At 32.1% G+C, this 21,816-nt stretch overlaps 2 protein-coding genes across 25 annotated transcripts in view; one reads left to right on the forward strand and one right to left on the reverse strand.

The window, feature by feature from the left end:
- Window positions 1-21,816, reverse strand: part of LOC139490723 (runt-related transcription factor 1-like) — a 52,486-nt gene that overhangs the window by 26,877 nt on the left and 3,793 nt on the right. The window lies entirely within an intron of this gene.
- LOC139490725 (transcription initiation protein SPT3 homolog) overlaps window positions 1-21,816 on the forward strand; it is a 102,732-nt gene that overhangs the window by 19,036 nt on the left and 61,880 nt on the right. For 8 of the 23 annotated variants that reach the window (XM_071277683.1, XM_071277691.1, XM_071277674.1 and 5 more), the window contains 2 exons: window positions 567-628; window positions 1,010-1,059. In XM_071277683.1, coding sequence (XP_071133784.1) covers window positions 584-628; window positions 1,010-1,059 — 95 coding nt within the window. In that variant the 5' untranslated portion in view covers window positions 567-583. Of the gene's footprint in view, window positions 1-566; window positions 679-1,009; window positions 1,060-2,910; window positions 2,961-4,590; window positions 4,637-21,816 lie in introns of those variants that run through there. The other 15 variants (XM_071277671.1, XM_071277673.1, XM_071277668.1 and 12 more) reach the window with 3 other exon arrangements.

A 21,816-nucleotide genomic window follows, 5' to 3' on the forward strand; every position in this document is an offset into this window, starting at 1 on the left:
AATAATTTGACGTGAATCAGCATTTAACATTTCACAAATAGTTTTATTACAAACAAATTAGAAGTATTATGCTTCAAAAATGACTATAGATATTAAAAAAAGCCATTAAATCAAGTTGTTGGTTTAATATTTCAGACAATCGTAAAATTATTAGTTTTACATATATCTATATTTAGTTATAATTGGTCTTCTGTGGCTGTGTCAAAGAAACATCTCTGTGACCATGTGTAAGGGAAATATTTAAGTGACGTACACACTTAACTGATTACATCACAAGTACACATGTACGTAATAACAATGCATCACCATCACACGTACGTAACACATCCAATGATGCACTTCAGATTCTGTATCAGGTTTCATATATTCAACCACTTGAGATAACCACTCAAAACAAAGCAAAATACAAATAAAAAACAACTGTGCCTAAAGACCTTTGAGAAAAATTAAATATTTGAATGTCTATGCAATTACTGTAATTGTTATTTGGATAATTATAAGCTGTTGTTCAATGAATGGACTAAAAATGCTTTTTGATTATACTTTATAATTTCACATGTTTTCAGGCATTTGATTTGTGAAGATGAGTAACAAAGATGGAAATACAGCGCCAGGCAGTTCACACCAGGCCAAAACTAATCCACAACACTGGTTCACAACAGAAATACAACAGATGATGTAAGTATAATGACAGTTCACACCAGGCCAAAACTAATCCACAACACTGGTTCACAACAGAAATAAAAACAGATGATGTAAGTATAAAGACAGTTCACACCAGGCCAAAACTAGTCCACAGCACTGGTGCACAACAGAAATACAACAGATGATGTAAGTATAATGACAGTTCACACCAGGCCAAAACTAATCCACAGCAGTGGTGCACAACAGAAATACAACAGATGATGTAAGTATAATGACAGTTCACACCAGGCCAAAACTAATCCACAGCAGTGGTTCACAACAGAAATACAACAGATGATGTAAATATAATGACAGTTCACACCAGGCCAAAACTAATGCACAGCACTGGTTCACAACAGAAATTCAACAGATGATGTAAGTATAAAGACAGTTCACACCAGGCAAACACTAATCCACAACACTGGTTCACAACAGAAATACAACAGATGATGTAAGTATAATGACAGTTCACATCAGACCAAAACTAATCCACAACACTGGTTCACAACAGAAATACAACAGATGATGTGAGTATAATGACAGTTCACACCAGGCCAAAACTAATCCACAACACTGGTTCACAACAGACATTCAACAGATGATGTAAGTATAATGACAGTTCACACCAGGCCAAAACTAATCCACAACACTGGTTCACAACAGACATTCCACAGATGATGTAAGTATAATGACAGTTCACACCAGGCCAAAACTAATCCACAACACTGGTTCACAACAGAAATACAACAGATGATGTAAGTATAGAGACAGTTCACACCAGACCAAAACTAATCCACAACACTGGTTCACAACAGAAATACAACAGACGATGTAAGTATAGAGACAGTTCACACCAGGCCAAAACTAATTCACAACACTGGTTCACAACAGAAATTCAACAGATGATGTAAGTATAATGACAGTTCACATCAGACCAAAACTAATCCACAACACTGGTTCACAACAGAAATACAACAGATGATGTAAGTATAATAACAGTTCACACCAGGCCAAAACTAATCCACAACACTGGTTTACAACAGACATTCAACAGATGATGTAAGTATAATGACAGTTCACACCAGGCCAAAACTAATCCACAACACTGGTTCACAACAGAAATACAACAGATGATGTAAGTAAAAAGACAGTTCACACCAGGCCAAAACTAATCCACAACACTGGTTCACAACAGAAATACAACAGATGATGTAAGTATAATGACAGTTCACACCAGGCCAAAAATAATCCACAGCACTGGTTCACAATAGAAATTCAACAGAGGTTGTTAGTATAAGAAAAGCTCACACCAGGCCAAAACTAATCCACAACACTGGTTCACAACAGAAATACAACAGATGATGTAAGTTTAAAGACAGTTCACACCAGGCCAAAACTAATCCACAACACTGGTTCACAACAGAAATAAAAACAGATGATGTAAGGATAAAGACAGTTCACACCAGGCCAAAACTAATCCACAGCACTGGTGCACAACAGAAATACAACAGATGATGTAAGTATAATGACAGTTCACACCAGGCCAAAACTAATCCACAGCAGTGGTGCACAACAGAAATACAACAGATGATGTAAGTATAATCACAGTTCACACCAGGCCAAAACTAATCCACAGCAGTGGTTCACAACAGAAATACAACAGATGATGTAAATATAATGACAGTTCACACCAGGCCAAAACTAATGCACAGCACTAGTTCACAACAGAAATTCAACAGATGATGTAAGTATAAAGACAGTTCACACCAGGCAAACACTAATCCACAACACTGGTTCACAACAGAAATACAACAGATGATGTAAGTATAATGACAGTTCACATCAGACCAAAACTAATCCACAACACTGGTTCACAACAGAAATACAACAGATGATGTGAGTATAATGACAGTTCACACCAGGCCAAAACTAATCCACAACACTGGTTCACAACAGACATTCAACAGATGATGTAAGTATAATGACAGTTCACACCAGGCCAAAACTAATCCACAACACTGGTTCACAACAGACATTCAACAGATGATGTAAGTATAATGACAGTTCACACCAGGCCAAAACTAATCCACAACACTGGTTCACAACAGAAATACAACAGATGATGTAAGTATAGAGACAGTTCACACCAGACCAAAACTAATCCACAGCACTGGTTCACAACAGAAATACAACAGATGATGTAAGTATAGAGACAGTTCACACCAGGCCAAAACTAATTCACAACACTGGTTCACAACAGAAATTCAACAGATGATGTAAGTATAATGACAGTTCACATCAGACCAAAACTAATCCACAACACTGGTTCACAACAGAAATACAACAGATGATGTAAGTATAATAACAGTTCACACCAGGCCAAAACTAATCCACAACACTGGTTTACAACAGACATTCCACAGATGATGTAAGTATAATGACAGTTCACACCAGGCCAAAACTATTCCACAACACTGGTTTACAACAGAAATACAACAGATGATGTAAGTAAAAAGACAGTTCACACCAGGCCAAAACTAATCCACAACACTGGTTCACAACAGAAATACAACAGATGATGTAAGTATAATGACAGTTCACACCAGGCCAAAAATAATCCACAGCACTGGTTCACAATAGAAATTCAACAGAGGTTGTTAGTATAAGAAAAGCTCACACCAGGCAAAAACTAATCCACAGCACTGTTTCACAACAAATGATGTATGCACAGCTTAATGAAAGCATTCACTCTGGAATGTAGGGAACAGTTTATTGCAAATTTAATATACACTGACTAGTTCTTGATATAAGAACTGCTACAGTTAGCATGAACAAAAATGTTTTTGTCAACTCTGTCATAATTCAAATGAGTAATATGGGCACAGTTATAGAATTTTCATGCTAATTCGACATTTCCATGCCATTGAGGTTTGGATATCAAATCTTTTCCAGTAATGATATTGTTGGAGGGAAAATTATTTCCTGTCACAATAGAAATTCATTGTGTTATAATTATACCCCCGCTTTAAAAAAGGGGGGGTATACTGTTTTACCTCTGTCTGTCCGTCCGTCCGTCAGTCCGTCCGTCCGTCAGTCCGTCCGTCCGTCAGTCCGTCAGTCCGTCCATCAGTCCGTCAGTCCGTCAGTCCGTCCGTCAGTCAGTCCGTCCCATGAAACTTTCGTCACATTTTTCTCAGGAACTGCACATCCACCCTTTCTGTAATTTGGTATCAACATTTATATATGTCAGCCATACCGTGTGATGCGTTTTCAGATTCATCACTTGACAACTTCCTGTTTACCGAACACTTGTCTGATTTTACACATGATAGCCAAGTTGAAAATTTTCGTCACATTTTTCTCAGGAACTACAATACAAGGATTTCTGAAATTTAGTTTCAGGATTTATATAAGTCAGCTATACCGTGTGATGCGTTTTCAGATTCATCACTCGACAACTTCCTGTTTACCGAACACTTGTATGATTTTACACATGATAGCCAAGTTGAAAATTTTCGTCACATTTTTCTCAGGAACTACAATACAAGGATTTCTGAAATTTGGTTTCAGGATTTATATAAGTCAGCTATACCGTGTGATGCGTTTTCAGATTCATCACTCGACAACTTCCTGTTTACCGAACACTTGCATATTTTTACACTATTAATATTATCCACTTGCGGCGGGGGTATCATCAGTGAGCAGTAGCTCGCAGTTTCACTTGTTTAATCTGAATTAGAATCGACAGGAGTAAATTTCTTCATTATAATTTGGTTATTTTTGAAAGTTGTAACTTCTTCCTGGTCTTCATATTTTTTATTGCCCTTTTGTAAGTGGACTATTTCTTATCCCTTCTCAACCCATCCTCTTCTCAATTAAAGATGTACTGATTTTTTTTATATTCAGCTTTTATGGTGGACTTTATCTGAACCAATAATCAAATCATTTAAAGGTAACACAATAGCGATAAGATCTCTGATCTGAGAACAAGATCTCCTGAAATTTGTCCATCTGTGTTATTGTTTTAATTTCAAGACACCAATGTGTTAAGGCACATTGAGTAATTATGCAAGCAGATAGTTTATGATGTATTCATTTCTCAGATTAAATTAGGAGTAATTAATATTCATTTTCATTTTCATACTTTTCCCAAAATTAATTATATGAAAGATTATCAAAGGCCTGAAGCTGAATTTAAATGAGACTAATTTTATCAAGTAAGGATAAAAAATTCATGATGAACATAAATCTACAAACAGACCATATGTTGTAATAGTATTGTTAGGTGAACAAAAACGAAAAAAAGAATATTATCGGCAAAGAAATAAACCATCTTTGGGTCGATCATGAGTATCGTTTGGGGTCAAGGGATACACAAATAAACACTTGTCAAGTTGCTCATAAAAAGGAGCATATTAATGGGAAAATGAGGTGAATTTTGATTGTATTAATTCTTGGGCAGATGGTTAAAAATTAAGAGCTTAAAAAAGTCTCTAGTCTATAAAATAGCCTCCAAAATTACTGACAGACTTTTGTGGTAATGAATGACACTTGAAGTTGATGACCTTGCCTGAAAGGTTCTGTTTAAAAGGAAAATATTTGGTAAAAAATCATCATACTGATTGTAAAATAAATATAACGTTGAAAAAAACTAATTTATTCAGTTCAGGTGATTTCATTCTCAAAAAGACTTTGAGAAATTAATATGGCATTTTGTGCCTAATGAATATATTGAATACTAATGCATTTTCTTTTCATTATTGCTGGGCTATTAATTTCTATTCTTTCAACACAGAATAGAAAACTCTGTTCTTTTGAAAATTGAAGAAATACGGAAGAAAAAATAATTTCTATGCTTAATCTTAATTCATCATTTCTGGCGAAAACACCTGCATATTGTTTAAACTGAAGGCAGATTTTCTACAAATGTGTAAAAACAAACTGATTTACATTTCCTATTGTTGTTACTTCAAAAAAGAAAAGTAAAAAAACTATGAAAGCAATGAGGCATAGTTTAATAAGATGTATTTTGATATTAAGCTGATGATTATGATAGGCTTTTAATTTTTACTCCAGGTTCAATGTAATCTTTATATTTCTTTAGAAGCCCACCTGATGAAGGTTGGTAACGTCTTCCGACACAATGCCTGGCATGTGACAATGACAGGTATAGCCAGTGGTTGGTGACAAACGTAAGATTTTTATTGCTGATCATCATAAGATTTTGATGATATCAAGGGATGAAAACCAATTTCTACTATTGTGACAAAAAGCAGTTGAAATGGAAATAAAAATATTGTCAATGCTGTAGATTAGATGGTGATGATTATGGTGTGTTTATTGACCATAATAGTTAGGGTTTGAATTGGGAGGAATAATGACTGCTATTGATTAACCGTATTCAGCCTTTGTGGTGTGACTTTGCTTATAACAGATGGACTTCACGGGATGCATTTGTTGCTTTTTGATTCAATTATTCAACACCGCTGCACATATTTTAATATATAAAATACAGCTTACATATGTTTCCATGATTAGTCTATGAATAATTTAGTGTTTAGAACATACCATATTTTATATAGGGATCATTACAGATCTATAATATTATATTATTCTGTGAAAACTTAGTTTTGAATTGCTTAAACATGCATTTATCCATAAATTTATAATAGACAGTTCAATCCAATAAGGAAAGTTTAACGCTCATTTTTAAGGGGATAGTGTCTTCTTTTAAAAAAACATATATACTGCCTTTCTGTTACATTCCCTTTTTTTTCTAGTATAGGTTAAACTAACGAAAAAAGTAAGAAAGGCATTTCTTCATGGCATTTTGTGCATTGTTTAAATATGAAATAAGAAACTTGATACACTCTTATGTGTAAAATGTAAATGTAAAGAATTAGTTTGAAGCTGACTTCGCTGATTTTTTTCCGCTCGGATTTAGAATACTATCAACTATTGTTGAATTAAGAACTACATGTAATTTGTTACACTGCACATTTTTATTGAAATGTAAATTTGTTTGCATAATTATTCTGCACATAAAGACTTCAAAGAAACACATTAAACTTAAAAGACTTAAAGATTTATGCTCTTGAAATGACTTGAAATAAAGACTCTGCTGTGTGCATTACCATTACGAACACTCATTAACTAAAACCTGAGAGACGGGTAAGAACAATGAATGGCGTTTAATTTAATGCTTTTTATTATGTAATTACATGGTGTGATTAAAACCTTGTACAGATATATAGGGTGTTTACAAATTTGCTTTTAAATTCATTAGTAATAAAACTTTTGAAATTTTTGATCATGCTACAAGGGATGTCTTTGTATCATTGTAAGAGCCTAAGGCATTAAATTTAGTTAATAATATTGTCACTTCAACGTGACGCACGCAAGTTTGTCTGGAAGCGCTGGTCTATTGTGTGGGACCATTGGTCATTGCAGGTGTGAATTTATGTTGTCCTTTTTATATGGTAATTCCATTTGCGGAGTTTTCATCATGCTTTTAAAAATCTTTGGAGGATGAAATACATTGTTACAGAATGGTGTCATAATCATGTTTATTACAATTTTTATTGCTGTAATTATGAGGAATCATTTGTTATTGCGAATAAAAGGAAATTTACATATTTATTTGGTTTCTTGGGTTTGTAAACATAGAAAATCCCTGACAATGTATTAAAAGTTAACAAATCTATTAACAGTGGACATTATGATAAGATTAGAGGATGTTACCAATTTCTTCCCCGTTATTTTAGCCCTAACAAGGTTATCAGATGACTATTCCAGACAAAAACAAAATCATTCTTTTGTGATTTTATGACAAAGTAATTGTGGTCATTCTATTTAGGACCAAGTGTATATAAGAAGCTTTGTCTTTTTTTTTTTCTTTTTTCGAAAGTTCAACTCATTGGACTCATTGATGTATTAAGAGCAGCACAGTCCTACCCTGCTATCAAATATTGTTTTTACTGTACACAAAGCTTAAGCAGACTATGGTTTTATTGATTCTGACAGCATAGATCAGCATACCATTGTGGTTTATATACAACATTACAATTCTGATGTATGAATGGCAAAACAGTTATCTATTATATAATCTTTTGTATACAAATAATACAAGACTTAGAGGTTTTTGAAGGAAAAATAGTTTTTTAAAATATTCAAATGATCATTGATGAAATTATTTATGACGGTTTTGTATTTGTAATTCCCTTGATAAACAAAACTGTCTAAAAGAGTAAACATTGCATTGAGTTTTATGAATGAAATTTGCTGTCTAATGATAAGGTATAGTGATTTCTCCCTTTGGTACCCCTTACTATTTTCATTCTTGAATGATCATCAGAGTATGTGTGTAGGTGTGTAAACTATGATATTTTGTGAATGAGGGTAGCAGGTAATAAGGTAGTTATGTGGGGGCGGTCAATGTTTACAAATCCTACCGGCACTTCTTTTTCACAGATTTAATTCAAGGTTAAAGGAGATAATAAATGTTCCTGTGATTTAAGTGACAGAAAATTGTGTAATAAAAAGTGAAATCAATTTGATTGAGATTTAGTTAAATACCTTTGTATATTGATAACATACCTATTCATAGATAATAGAATATTTATCAATTGTATGTGGGATATTTTATTGTTTCTCAATGGCAATAATCTTTATATTTAGCCATGGGAAAAAAAAAATCCTGTTTCAAGATATTTAGATTACTTTGAAAACTTGAAGAGTAAGAAAATAAACATGATCAATAGAAATTATTTTGAATATAGTAAAATATAATATTTTTTATTGTAAAGGAATGAAAAGGTTTATTATCATAATTCTGGGTGACAAATTGTGCTTTCATCCATTAAGACACAAGCAATGCAGGAACCACAACTGTGGTTTATATATGATAATGATTTTGTCCTTTGGGTTTATGAAGTTGATTTTTTTTGTCAGATCTTTGATTGATTGATTGATTGATTGGTTATTGGTTTTTAATGCCACTTCCAACACTTGCCTATATTTTATATTTTCTGATATATGAAATAACATAAAAGTGTGTTGCACCCGCATAGGTTATTTGGTGTGCACCACATTTTTGATGTTATTTTCTTCATAGACAGAAAAAATATTACAGTCATTCCTTAAGTAGATTAAGTTTTTTTTTATTGACTATGATATTCTGTATCATTGGATTAATGCTTTGCTAAATCGTCCACAACTTTCTAGAGTGATTTCTTCGATTACCAGGTTATGTTATAAGCAAAATTAACTGGTTGTTACATAAGGCCACGGTTTTTTAATTTGTTGGTTTACGGATTTTCCCCATGAAAAAGTCGGGTCGGTCGGTCGGGAAAAAAAAAGAAAAAAAAATCATCTTTGAAGACAAAAAAATATGCAAAATCAATATATATTTCACCTTTCTAGCAATATGTTTGTTATGCTATTTTATCATCATTTCTAAAATTTTAGTTCGATGAAATATTATTGCTCAGCTGTTATAAACTACGCATGTTCAGTTTCTTGTATATTCCTCCATTAAATGTGGAGCACTACCCAAAGGGTATAGTTTGAGCAACTATTTACACCTTAAAACATATGGAAACAATTTATTACATTATATACAGATGACTGAATTTGGTTATAATGATCACTAAATAATAGATATCATAATTAATTCATAGGATTGTCATCATAAAGTTTTTAAAAAATATATAATAATTTATATGTGCTAAGGTGTAGGAAAGTGTTAAAAAAAACAACAACTGCATATACATGTATTTACAAGAATTTAAATGGTCAAAAGTTAAAAATTACTTATAATCATAGCTGAGTGTGCTATACATATATCAGGAATAATAATGAAAATTTCCTGTAAGACTTATGTAAAGTGGTTGGGGTTTGGACAAAATTTAAGGTATAATATATACAAAAAATTTCTTTACAGTTTAATTTCTATATGGAGATCTTGTCATTACTCTTTTTAAATTATAACTGATATCTTACAATTTTAAAGTGAGGATTTATTTTTTAAAAACTTATAAGCCGTAAAATAGTTGGATGGTATACTATTTGTAAGTAACAATTTTAAGAAGTTTACTTATACTGTACTTGTGATCAGGTTTTTTATCCTTTTTGTGCGCAGCAAGTGCATCTCATAACACATATTTCTAGCAAGAGTTTCAATGTTTTCATACACAGTTGGGTAACAGTTTATGTCCTTGCTAGTACAGTCTATTATGAGCTGCAGTAAATTCCCTTGTTGTTTGATCTTCTTGTATGTTGACGTATCAATTTCATCCATTGTCTGTTCGATTTTTGAGCAGTATTTAGATCTTATTTGCTCTAGTTCTTTGCAGTGTAGAATAAAATGTTCTAGATCTTCATTTTCCTGTTCGCAAATTGTACACATATGGTTAACTTTTGGATCGAACTTAGCTCTTTTGGCTTGGAATATGTACGTTTGAGTACTTATTCTTGCTTTTATTTCTCCTGCCTTTACATCTTTACTATTGTTTTTTACACTTTTCCATATATTGTGAGCTTCATTTAATGGATTGTTCTGTATCTCTATGTATTTAAGTGATGTTTTTTCCATTTTTTCATTATGACATTCATTTTTCCAGTATTCCTTGATCTTTATTCCTACTAGTCTTTTCCATTCCATTTTATTCAGTGGATTTTCTATGTAGTAGCTACTGGATTTCAAATTGTATTTTGATAGAGTTTTTTCTACTCTGTTGATAAAGTCTTTTCCTCTTTGGTCTGAGAATACTATTTGTCGGCGCAGAATTTCACATTCTATGGTTCCTGGATTTCGAACAATATTCATGAAGAAGGTAAGTACATTTTTGTCTAATGTGATGGCAATAGGTTCTGCTCCTACCAGGGTATATACAGCCATATTTGCTGTATTATTTGGAAGTCCTTGAATTTGTCGGAGGATTTTTCTCTCTGCAAGTTCTAGCATATCCTTTTCTTTTGCAAGTAAGTTCATCACCTCAAGTCCGTATATGCTTCTTGGTACTGCATATGTTCTCCATAGCTTGTATGCAACCATGGGTGAGAATCCCCTTCTGACATGTAACCCAGCTCCAAGAAGGCTGTATATTGTTGCCCTTCCGGTTCTTATTCTTTCTGAGATATTTGCACGGTTTTGCTCGTTTCTTTTGATACCTAGATGTTTGGTTTCATTGGTTATATTGATGTCATTGTCTTCAAATTGCAATGTTGATATGTTTGAGCCTTTTGCATGACATTGTCTAGTAATTTACAGTAAAAAAAAGGGGATGCACCGACAAAGACGAAATTAAATCATCATTTCAGAAACAAGAAAAATAGATTCGCGTAGCTCTTAATCAATTCCAGAAAACTTGGTAAATAATGATCTTCAAGCACGAAAACTGATAAAGAAAAAATGCATAAACGTCGTACGAAAATAAGTTTCAACACACGTGTCAAAAACCTAATAGAATCGTCCACTGGAAAAACGATATCGGGTTAATCTGTTGTCTTGCATTCCCGTTTTTTTATCCAAATGAACGACATTTTTTTTATTACCTATAAAAACAAGAAAATTCCTAATGATTTGTTAATATTCAGTTCTTTAATTTGATGCCTTCACCCTGTCCACATTTGGACAAGTCTATTTCTATGAGATGATGCATCTTACGGACTGATGACAAATAAGGTAAACGAACTTATTGTGTAATTGGTTTTAAACACAAGTTTCGTTCCGCAAAATTATTTGCGCAAACGACATTTCAAGGTCAGTTATAATTGATTTGTCTATATTTAGAAACGTGAACTGGAAGGGGTTTTTTTTCACACCAGAAAGTGTTGTCAATTTTGTTAGTGATTAATGCATTTCATTTCAGGAAAAAAAATATTTTAATAATTTTTCAGGGATAATGCATTTGTTAAGGTCGGCGGGAATAAAAAAGCGTGAAAAGTGAATTTTATTTTTATTCTGGAAATCAGCAAAATCGGGTCGGCGGATCCGTAAACCAATAAATTAAAAACTCCTGGCCTAAGTATATATTTATCAAAAAGAATGTATTTTTGAGTATTTTGAAAAATGGCAATTATATACATGATATATACTCTGCACACCAACCTTCCCCCCAAAACAGCAAGAAAAGCTGTCACTGCCTTTTTGCTTAGGCTTTCACAAACATGGACCCTGTTAATAAAGTTGTAGAAAAAAGTGACTTTAAATTTTTAACACCCTCAGGGATTAGAGTCATTGTTGTTAAACACCTTGAAGTTATAATCTTAAAGCTCACAGTTTAGGTTATTACATAATTTAATTGATTTTGAAAATCACATTCATCTTATTTCTTATTTCCTGTAAAATTTTACACTGGGGGTTGGGTGGGAGATGAGGGGACACTGTTCTTCCAGAATATTCAAGTGAAACTCATTTGTACATTTCTATGTAAAGCTCTGATGAGTTTACTAGACTTACTTATATTTGACTCTTCACTCATAATAATGCATCACATCCTGGCATTTACATAAAATTAGAGTGCAGTAATTTATTAATTACTGTGTCAAGAATACTTGTTTTTTGGCAAACACAAATAAAAATAATATTAGGACCTGGTAAACTGCCATATATTGAAACCTTGATCAAAACTTTTCGTACTGTTTTACAGTAAACAATTTCTCGTTGAACTTGTATTAGTCAGAAAATGATTCATGTTCTTTTGTTGATTTTTATAATATGTAAAAATCAGCATGTTCTTTTGAACAGAAAACATATGTTATAAAGAATCACTGGATCAGTATTTAATGATAAGTAGATTAGTACTTGAGGTAGTTAGTACAATATGACAATAGTCAAAGCTAGGTTAATGGGATATTACTATTAACTGATTTCTTGTGAGTCAGAGGACTGTCTTCTTTGTTAAGTTTGCTTTACATGGAATGAAAAAGCAGTTTTTCTTTATTAAGGATTTAAAAAAATGATCTATCGAGAAGGCCACACAAAGAGTAGTGTTATACCCTCAGGCAAATTTAATGTAACAAAAGGCAATCAAAATTAAAATAAATCCTCTTTTTTTCCGATAATTTTAAAAGTCATCTATACAGTTGAAATCAGTTTATCATATTTGATTCAACAATAATGTTTTAAATGGCAACTTTTTTTTTCAAATTTTTAGTTGTCTTTTTTAAAAAAAAAGAACAACAGTTGTTCCATTCCTTTCAACCTCAGATAATCAATTAAGTTACCAACCTTTGTGGTTAAGTGGTAATTTGAATCATTATTATATTTTTACAGTTTGTTGTGATGAAACAATTCCCCACTGTATATTTTAACAAATACACATATTATAATGAAATAAATGTGCAATATCATGACACATGATTCTTAAATAGTTGTCATCACAAATGCTCATAATTGAAAACATTTGGTAACATTACACATGTCTAAAATGCAGTAGATCATGGGTTGGTTCCCCTTGTACAGCTCAATAATAAAACCAAATAATTGGAAAATGTATTTAATGCTACTCCGGTAAGTAAGAGCAGAGACATGGTCAGATGGAAGTTGGAATAATTTGTCAGGAAAGTGTGACATGTTTTTTATCAACAGATAATCACCTTGTGGACTTATTATATTAAATAAAGAGTTCAACATGTCAGTGTCTGGAACAAATCGGAGTTCATATTCTTGTAAAACTAACGTGCTGATTTGAAATGTGTGTAATATCTGCCACTGGATTTTACACACTAATCCATCTATCCATTAAAAACTTTTAAGAAGCTTGATAGATCAAATATTTAAGCAAAGTAATTTAAAACACCCTCTAAGCTAATCAGTAAAACTGTAATTGCTACTGACTTATTATTACTTATAGATAAAATTTACAAGCACAAGTATTATATATTCCAAGCCATAGACAGTTAAGATACAAATGTGAGGCCCCTCATGGGGGGGTCCTAGTAATCACATAATCACCATTTTTTTGCCAATATAATCACATAATCATTAAATATTTGCTTATCTTTAGTAATCAAATAATCATAAACTAAAAATACAGTCCTAGGTAATCAAATAATCATGAAATATTTGGCTTAATAATCAGATAATCATTAAAAAAACGGCCAAGTAATCACATAATCAAAAACCCCATGAGGGCCCTCAAATGTATAAAACTTGATATAAGTATGTCTTTTTTGTCTTAAATTCATGAATGAAAAGCTGTAATAACTCCACACAGTCAAACCTATCCAATGTTGACTGACATGAGGAATTAATGTACAATCCTGTGTAGTAGGTCATATAGCTAGGGTTAATAAGACACTCCTCAGATTGAATGAATGAAATACCTAGAGGAGAAAGAGAGTGAGGTACTTAGTGGTCAGACTGATAATTAACACTTTGGAAACTATGTCTGACTTTGATATATGCTTCTTTTGCTAACTGGACAATTTCCAATGATAAAGGTTGCAAAATATTTTTAGTTATATATTGACCATTTGATAGGGCTTTCATAGTTAGAGCAGTTCAAAGAAAATAAAAAATGTTTGAAAATTTTATTTTTTTAGTTTCCTAATCCCACTTCTCCATATAAAAGACCAGGCCCGTAGCCAGGAATTTCCAAAGGGGGGTTCGTTGGACTAACAAACTCGACTTTAACAGTCACAATTCGAACAGAACATCGACTTTAACAGTGCTTATTTGTTTTCAAGGGGGGGTTCGTCCGAACCCCCCGAACCCCCCCTGGCTACGGGTATGAAGACTACAGGAAATTATTCATTAGAAATAAAACAAATGCACTGGGTATTCTCTTGATGAATGTTTTAAACTTTCATATGTGAAAATTTTAATTTTTGATATTCATATATATAATTCAGGCTGTAGGTGTTTAGGATAGTTGTGAATTTGTGTTTACAAAAAGTTCTGTAAGTTGTATATGGCATATTCAGTTTCACAGGTATGCAATAAATACTCAGTTTATAAGTGACCAGTGGTTTCTCTTTCACTTCCTATATTAATTTTAGTATTGTTAAATATTTTAATCTTCTGTTAGTCTCATTCAAAAAAAGTATTATTCTGTGAATACAGGAAGTAAAATGACAATCCCAAGAGGAAACATAGATACTCATACCTTTTATTACATTCTGTGGAAATAAACAAATTATTTATGAATGAATTAACTTTTGTGTACAGATTTGTACTTTAAATTCTTTCCCGTATCGATTTGTTAAAAACTTTCTCATTAGTTTAAATTCATGTGATAACCAACCCACAAGCAACAGGTAAAAGTCAAAAGGATATAAGTGGGATTTGAAATAATTATCTTGTAATTACTTAAGATTATTGCCGCTGACAATGTGTGTAATACAGACCTAACGGGATGTAATAACCTTTTATATAATTGTGTATAGCTGTTAAAATCCTGTAAAGTGTGAATCTTGTGGTCGGTCAGAACTTACATTGAATGATGGTATTTGAGAACTATGTCTCCGTTTGTATATAACACCACAGATTCATTAAATGTTAGATTATTTATTTAAAATCGATTAGATACAGTGTAAATGTCAGAGGATGTAATATCATAAAGCTTTTGTATCTTTATTTTCTGTTTTTCTCCAATTACGCCCTCTTAAAGTCTTGATTATGTAAAACACAAATTTCTTTTGATGGAATGGAAATGTCAGAAGTAAATAGCATGTACATGAATTAGTAATTAGTTTTAAAGACATTTGAAAATGAAATTCTGGAAAAGTCGGCATTGGTAACATTTACCTAATTGAAGCATAAGTATAATGTGATAAAATTGTGGTTAGACTTTTGGTCTAGTTACCATCTGACCTTAACACTTGGTATGAATAATTTAACTAGTAAACACGCAAACCTATTTACACTTTGTTCTTTGTTGGTAGATGAAAAACAAAGAAAACAGATTTTTTTTATGCCCATGTCATAGCTGAGAGGGGGCATTTAGTTTTATCCTTGTCCATCTGTACCTCTGTACGTATGTCTGTCCCAAAGTTGGTTTCTGTTCTCAAACTTCAACCAAATGTTATGAAACTTGTACACAATGCTTATTACCACTTACTACAGTTCAAGTTTGGTTTTTGGTGGTGTCAATTTAAACGTTGTAGAGTTAAGCCTGTATATAACTTTATATGATATGCAAGCGGGGGCATCATCTTTGTCTATCGTAGATGTAATACCCATTATTACATCTATGGTCTCATGGACACATTCCCTGTTTATTTATGTTTAGAATGCCTTACATGTAAAAGTAAGGAAATTTGAACATGATTAAGAATTACATTTATTTCAGTTTAAATACAAGGCAGGATGTTGTCCAGTGGTCAAGCTACTAGTTTTCTTTATTTTTCATAGAAAGGGATATGGAAGTCTAGTAATAGGTTGATTATTCTTATAGTACTGAATGAATGTAGCTTTTTTAAACTTTGAATAATGGGAAACTGTAGAACGTAAGATGGTTACAACATAAAGCTGATATCAGCATTTTTAAAGATAACAAAAATCGATCGATTCAAATGGCCAAGCAAATGGAATGTATGTAACCAGGACATGTCTGACTAAAAATAAAACCTGCTTTGAATCATGATACTGAAACTAAGAAAAAAATGCATGTATGTGTTTGAAATATTTACCACTGGACACAAAAATATCAATTGGAAAGTTTGTAAATTCTTTTTTTTAGAATAAGAATATCACCAGTCATATAAACCAACTCTTATATTCTATTCATGTTTGAAGTTGCATTGGTGCACTTTAACTGTAAGAAATATATATATATTATTGATGAGGGTGTTTTACTTGATCCTATAAAGGTAACGTGAGTGTCATTTTACAACACCAACTGCTGAAAAGTTTTACCCAGTTGCAGTTAAAATTTACTTCAAACTGATCAACTAGCTTTTTAGGTCATTGCTTAAGTGAAAGGTAATAATAATAATAATAATAAATTCTAAAGGTTGGTAGCATAATCATATAATGAAGATAATTTGTGCAGTAAAAATAAAACATTGCTCTTTTATAATACCATTCAATTCCAGTGTTTTGTGAAACTGGAAAAATTTGAACAACTACATTTTTGTACTTAGATATATTAGAGGACTGAATAAAAATAGACAAATTAGGACTTGTTTTATCATAATAACATTTAACAAGTAATTTGTTCTAAACAGAATTTTTATTCTAAATACAATTATTGTTGGTAAATGAGTAATTGCTTTGTTTTCCATCTGATATAAAATTGAGAATGGAAAAGGGGAATGTGTCAAAGCGACAACAACCCGATAATGGAGCAGACAACAGCAGAAGGCTACCAATGGGTCTTCAATGAAGCGAGAAACTCCCACACCCGGGGGCGTTCTTCAGCTGGCCCCTTAAAAATATGTATACTAGTTCATATATTTTTTTTTCCACTGCTATATTCTGGCAGTCTCTCTGGTTTCTTTCACTAATAAAAGCTGGCTGCCTTGATAAGCCAAGAGTGTTGAAAGTGGTATTAAACATCAACAATCAATCAATCAATCATATTTCACTACACTTGCCTCATATTAAAAAAACTTTCCTTCAAGCCATTATAGCATTGAAGCTTTACTAGTTGATCAGTTTGTTAAGGTGGATTCGATTGCAATTTGGTAAAACATTTACCATTTTGTGCAAGACAAAGCCTTCATGATATACACAGAAAATGGATTTAATTTATACTAAAAGCAAATAGGTTGCATTTGGGTTTTCCCCTCATTTTTTTGCAAGACCAAAACTTGCTTTGATTTTCTACAAGAGAAATACTGCAAGCTTTCTAGAAAGTGCAAAACTCTAACTTATGTTATTACAAATATCTGCAGAGAATTACTTATTTTGTTATTAATTCCATAAAGTACATGTTATTTTTCCATGCATTTCAATTAAAAGTGAATTGAATATAATTTGGACAAGATAACTGAATATATCAATACTAGTTTGATTAGACTTAGATATTGGATATATAGCAAACTCCCACACCAAAAAATTATACAGATGGTTCTGACACAGAGTTCGTGTCATTTCACAACAAAAGTCACAAAAAATTAAAAAAAACACAATTTCGTGTCATCAACAATGGAAGTTATAAAAAGCTATGTAGGTGCAAGGGATAGGTTTGTATGTTTGTACCCACCAGGGAATGAAAGACATCAGTCCCAATCACACTCCAGATATATAAATGTTATGTTGACTGACTTACTCTAATTAGTCAAGGACATGGAATTCATTTCTCTCTTTCTTGGAATCAGGTCTCTGGGAACAGGATTAATGTGTTGTATTAATAGTTTTATATAATGTATATATGTCTTATATCATATTGTATTGAAGCTTGATTTTTTTAATGAAATTCACTAACTTGAAAATAAGGCTCATGGGACAGTATTATATAAAGTATCAAGATAAAAGAGTAGAAGCACTAAAATCACCACTTTGAATGTGAAATAATTTGGTCTTGTTACTAATTGTGTTGTCCAGGAGCAAAGCAGTCAGGGATTTATTGGAATAACTTCAATGCCTCCTACATTGTCAGTCTGAATTGTCATCAGTCTGCATTGTCATCCATGTCACCCATCTCTCATTTTGTGTTAATTCACATAACTCCTTGAAAACAACTATACAGAATTTCAACAAACTTGTACAGATTCTTCAAAAGGAGGTTAAGTTGTGCAACTTCTATTTTAGTTTAGATCTGGGAATTATTTTCCCACTCCAAGCCCTGGGCTATGTCTTGCTTCAGGCATTACTTGGAAGTGTCATATGTTTTTGAGTTTTCAATTTGCTGAATTTTAAATACACTAAAAAACTTGACAATTTGGCAATATTAATTATACATGCAGCTAATCAATTTTAGATATTTTATTCACTCAGTAAAAAAGAAATTCTAGAAATTTACTGCTAGATGTAATAGGACTTTAGTCCACTTGATAGTGGCTTATTACTGACAAAACCAATATCAAACTGCACTTGATTTTACAAGATCTGATAAACAATATAATGGGGTAAGGGAACACTATTTCTCTTTTGGTTTGCTTGACATGTCTAAAATCAAATCATAATCATTTTATTCTATTTTAGAAGAGAGTAAAAAGCCAATAGTTACTTGACCATTAAGATTGTGATACAATACTACTAATTTGATTTCTGTAATAGACTGAATAAGTACATACATTGCATCTATAATTCTAAAATTATGAGGTCCAATTTGTCAGCCGTCATCACGTAAAAACGACGAATCAAAGAATTCAACTTTATATATAACTAATATAGTACAAAGGTGTAGATTAAAAATTACACCACTCCAGGCCCTTTTGTTTTCCATGTAATTAATATTGCCAATAATTAAGAATTTCCGGGTCGAGTCCGATACCGATACCAATAGTATATTCACCTGTTACCGATTACCTTATCTGTACGTTCCGCATCTGACAGGCGCACCACCAAACCGTGTATTCAGGATTAATATGCTATATAGTATTACACGGGTCATAATCACAGGGTTGACACTACTTAATTGTCAAATTGTTACCTATTGTAGTTTTTTAATCAGTTAGACTTTCTAAGATAACAATACGAATACTAAAAATCTGGACTAAAATAAGGCGTATAGGTACAGTTTTCAATTTGTTAGCGGGCATGACGTAAAACAGCGAATCAAAGAATTCAATATTTATAACTAATATAGGACAATGCTGTTGATTAAAAAATACTCCATTCCAGGACCTTTTGTTTTCCAAATAATTAATATTATCAATAATTGAGTTCCAGTTCGACGGGTTCAAACAGAAAGATTTGAAAGCAGAGAAAACTGTGTATCTTATAATCAGCATGACTTTATCAGATGACAATACTAATACTAAAATAAAACTTGCGCATAGTTATATACTTTAATTTAGTCACGGACCCGCGATATACGGGTGTGTTCTAGTGTACAAGTAAATTTTAGAAGCAGATTGTCAAAATATAAAAATCTGTCCAACTATATAATAAATTAAAAAAAAAAAGATTTCTAGTTATAGTAACATGGTAGATCCTGTTGAACATGTTTTATAACAGTATTTTGTTTGTCTGGTCTGTGGTTTATTTTTGGAAGCCACATGCAGTTTTTGTATAAAATATGAGATAATGTATGGTATATATATTATAATATAACATGACATAGCTATATTTAGATGTTCAGATGTTATTTAATCAGGGAAAACACTTTTTTTATTTAATTTGCATTAAATTTATGATATGCATAATATTAATTACTGGTAACGGTGATGACCTTTGAAAGAAGACATAAATTTATTTGTTAATTTATATAATTTGACAGTGAAAACAGAGAAAAGATGGCCCTAGAAAAAATACTTACAAAACAGGGAAAGTTTGCATAAGTTAAAGTAATTAAAAGGTTGTAAACAAGGATTTGTTAAATAGATGTTGCATGTGATTTATGAGATACAAAACAAGTTCAGTGAGTGTCTGTTGTATAACAGTGTCATTCTGTACTGGGAACCAGATAGAGGTTCAGGACAGGGATAAGGTTGTGTTCATAACAGATTGGTGTGTCTCTTAAGAAGGTTACCAAGTTCATTAGGACAGTCAGCCACTGTTTTCTGTACATTTGACTTGGATTGTGGGATGTCATGCATATTATGCTATTTGCACTATGTCTAGGTTCAAACACTTTACAGTGCTGCTTCTGAGAAACAATGAAATGTTTAAGTCAGTCACTACTAGTAAACAATTATTCTTTGTGATAACTTTTACAAAATGGAAGTAAATTTTTATATTTTGTACTGCTTATACAGCACAAGGCTAGGACTAAGTATTAGCTGAGTATATTTGAATAAGATAAGAATCTTGAATTTTGAGTAGGAGCACAAAGTATGATATATAACAGTGACAGAATAATCATTATCAATAAGAAAGTTTTATTCAATAGAAGCCATGTCCATTCTATAATATAAACAGTGTTAATGAGTATGCTGAGTTTGCAAACATGGCAAAGATGATATTTTGTGTTATAAGAAAGGGGACCAATACATAGTGGAAATATGCAGAGCAGGAAAATAACATTCCAAAAGTATTTTTAATTTAATTGAGCTAAGTTTAGGATTGTAAGTTAACAATAGCCTACATTAAATTAATGCTACTCATATTTCATTCTATTCCAACTGATATGGATGATTTGTCCACTTTTTCCAAACAATTTATTTTGTTTGATATCCTTGTAATTTGTTTGTAAATTTCTCAGGTAATATGATTACTTTATACTACCCTTGAGAATGTCAAAATAAGGGAGCGTCTCCCTTACTGAACTGAAAAGATTTTATTTGAATATCCCGTAGAGGACCTTTAACCTTTTGTAAGTGCATTGATATTTTGGTCAATTTATGCAGATCTAAGTATGTGGTAGATATATTAGTAAATTGTTTTATTTAAGTGTGGTTTATTTTGTTGATTCATACTTGGATTGTGTTAATGATGCATGTAATGTATTTGGGGGATTGTCACAATGTACTTAGCTTGGAGAAGATATTTATCTTTTTATAAAATGCATTCAAGGTCTTTTGGTAGGAGGTAGAATTCTGGAAGTAGGTGCCTGAACTGTTAGTGCAGTCTGACAATTATTGTGTGACCTTGAATGTGTAGGTGCAGCTTTCATTTTAAACAATAATGCAAGGGGAAAACCATCTTTCAAGTATGAAAGTTATTTTTAGAAATAATTCTTTCTCTGTAGTTAAATGTAAGTTGAAAGTGCATAGTCTAAGTGCAACAAGTTGGAATCCTAGCCAATTTGTAAAAAAGTGATAGAAGAGATAACAGTTGTGTATATTACTCCTAAATTTAAGATGTGGTGAAAAGTCTAAAGGAACTCTTTATCTATGAAAAAAAGGGAGTTATTTACTCAAAGTACCGATCCAGATGAGATTCCTGAGCTAAATCAAATGTTAATTCAATATCTTTGTTTATTACTGTTACATTTAATATATAATGGTGTGGGGTTCAGTTTGGGTTTTTATTAAGTATTATATACATCCTTGAAGCTGTTATCACGTTATGGCGTAGGGTTCAGTTTGGGTTGTTATTCAGTATTATATACATCCTTGAAGCTGTTATCACATTAT

This window comes from Mytilus edulis, chromosome 10 (genome assembly GCF_963676685.1).
Source record: "Mytilus edulis chromosome 10, xbMytEdul2.2, whole genome shotgun sequence".
NCBI classification, from domain to species: Eukaryota; Metazoa; Mollusca; class Bivalvia; order Mytilida; family Mytilidae; genus Mytilus; species Mytilus edulis.